Genomic DNA, 2,500 nt, shown 5'->3' with positions numbered 1-2,500 from the left:
TCTTTTTTTTCAAGACAGGGTCTCACTCTGTCACCCAGGCTGGACTGCAGTGGCATGATCTTGGCTCACTGCAACCTTTTGCCTCCCAGGTTCAAGTGATCCTCCTGCCTCAGCCTCCCTAGTAGCTGGGATTATAGATGCATGCCACCACACCCAGCTAATTTTTGTATTTTTAGTAGAGACGGGGTTTTGCCATGTTGGCCAGGCTGGTCTCAAACTCCTGATGTCAGGCGATCTGCCCACCTTGGCCTCCCAAGAGTTCTGGGACTACAGGCATGATCCACCGTGCCCAGCCAATTTTCTTACCATAGTGATACTTTTTAATCTTCTGTTGATTTAATTAGTGGTAGGAGTTAAAAAATTCTCTTGGTCAAGAACCTATACAAGAATAGTACAGTATATATTCTGTACTATTCTTATATATAAGATTCATAAATGTACACTATCAAATATCAACACTCTTCATAGGGCTTTTCTAGATCAGTTGTTGGAGAAAAGGTGGTCTTGCTAATAATAGTCACAGTCTAGAAGCCAGATACCATTTATATGAGTATAATTATTAGTAGTAATGGCATTTCTAAAAGTAGTAGGTGCAGTAACAAATCTAATGTTCTGAAGTCTCGTATAACAATGAGGCACAAGTCTGTGCTCTCAGTAACCTTGTAAGATAAAGAATGTGTGAATGGAGACCTGGACATGAATATTAAAAAAAAAAAAAAAGAATTTCTATGCTAGTGAAGGAGCAGGTGTGTTAGAGTAACAGTAAGGGAGAGAGGGAGAGTTAGTGGTGGTTAGTCCGAAGAATGCCTATGTTTTTCTGGTGCCAAATCACATTAGAGAGTATTCTCGGCATGTAACTCAGCCTCTGTGAACTGGAATTGGTTCTTTTTCTACCCAGGAGCCTCACAGAGTCATTGTGAGAATCACTTGAGATAAAGTCTTATTCGTAGCTTGGTGCTTTTGGGGTGATAGTGTTTTTCTAAGATGGGTGGAGAATAAGAGGTGCAGGGTGACTGTTCTTTAAGCCTCCTAGAGATTGCCACAATGGTTTCCATTTCCTTATCTGCTTTGAGTCTGTGGAAGGAGGCAGGAATTCTAGTCTGTGACTTGATTATCTGTGCATTTGTTCTAATGGCAGAAATCAATCTTGGGCTGTCAATATGCACAGAAATGATCTGTTTTTTTCACAGCCTGACTCATTTTCTCTGTCAGGCCTGTTCTTGGGCTATGTTCAGGAACAAATCCTGCTTGTTGATGAGCTGTGTCCTCATCTGTTTACAAAAAGTTCTGCTGTTTTGTTAAGCTTGTAACAGATTCAGGCAGTGTTTGAAACCTGTCTTTCCCTTGATTTAGATCTTTTCATTTTTTTTCTCCCATCTAGGATCTGCATCTCCAATGGATACTGAGGGGTTTGGTGAGCTCCTTCAGCAAGCTGAACAGCTTGCTGCTGAGACTGAGGGCATCTCAGAGCTTCCCCATGTGGAACGGAACTTACAGGAGATCCAGCAGGCGGGTGAGCGCCTGCGTTCCCGTACGCTCACACGCACGTCCCAGGAGACGGCAGATGTCAAGGCGTGAGTACTGGTGGGGTGGCAGCATTGGTACTGGGTGGCTTGGGGGCAGGATCTGTTTCTTCTTTCCTGCCTTGAATTCAGACGCAGTCTGTGAATGACAGCCACTAGCCAGATTCTTGGGAATGCAGAAAGGTTTTGTAAACAGGACAGCAGTTTTGGTTTGTTTCCTTGCCTGTCAGGTTTTCTAGCCTGTCTGCCTGACCAAGCTATGAGCCTGTATCACAGAGAGAAGTGATCACAAGGTGGGAAGGAGTGAAAGAGCTCTGTCATGCTGAAACTGGTCACAGTAGTTCCTGCGTGAGTTCAATGACCATTGGTCATAAATGTCTCCCGTAAGTATGTTAATGCATATGTGCCCCACAGATAAGTGTTACCATGAAAGCCAGAGAGCACTCAGTGATGAGCACAGTTTTTAAGAGGATTTGGAAGAAATTGATGAGTAATAAGTGACGAGAAACCATCTAAGTGAGGAGTGATTCTATCTGGTTGTTATCAGTGACCTGGGAGGCTGCTTCTGAAAGGCCTTGGAAATACAGTGCTTCCTAGCTGATTGTAGAACAGGAGAGTGGGTGAGCCCCAAGAGAGTGCAACTGGGAAAAAGTGCTGACTGACTGGGCTGGAAGCCACTGCTGCCACACAGCATCAATTGGGCTGTTGATTCTACAAACATGTGTTTAGGGTCCACGCTGTGCCAGGTCTGGACCATCTCTGGGACTACACCATGAATTAGACATGGTTCTTGCTCTCAAGGAGCTTATAATGTGGGGAGTGGGGCAGGAAAAAAACGTGCTGCTTTCCTTAAGAAATGTGATGTACTCTGCTGGGCGCGGTGGCTCAAGCCTGTAATCCCAGCACTGTGGGAGGCCGAGGCGGGTGGATCACGAGGTCAAGAGATTGAGACCATCCTGATCAACATGGTGAAACCC

The 2,500-nt window shown here is 44.9% G+C and overlaps 1 protein-coding gene across 1 annotated transcript in view; it reads left to right on the top strand.

The window, feature by feature from the left end:
* NUP93 (nucleoporin 93) overlaps positions 1-2,500 on the top strand; it is a 114,224-nt gene that overhangs the window by 15,101 nt on the left and 96,623 nt on the right. Inside the window, exon 2 of the mRNA XM_037729270.1 lies at positions 1,382-1,574. Coding sequence (XP_037585198.1) covers positions 1,396-1,574 — 179 coding nt within the window. The 5' untranslated portion in view covers positions 1,382-1,395. The remainder of the gene's footprint in view (positions 1-1,381; positions 1,575-2,500) is intronic.

This window comes from Cebus imitator, unplaced genomic scaffold, assembly GCF_001604975.1.
Source record: "Cebus imitator isolate Cc_AM_T3 unplaced genomic scaffold, Cebus_imitator-1.0 Scaffold297, whole genome shotgun sequence".
Lineage (NCBI taxonomy): Eukaryota > Metazoa > Chordata > Mammalia > Primates > Cebidae > Cebus > Cebus imitator.
The sequence above is the reverse complement of the archived record's forward strand: the minus strand, read 5'-3'. Positions and strand labels throughout refer to the sequence as shown.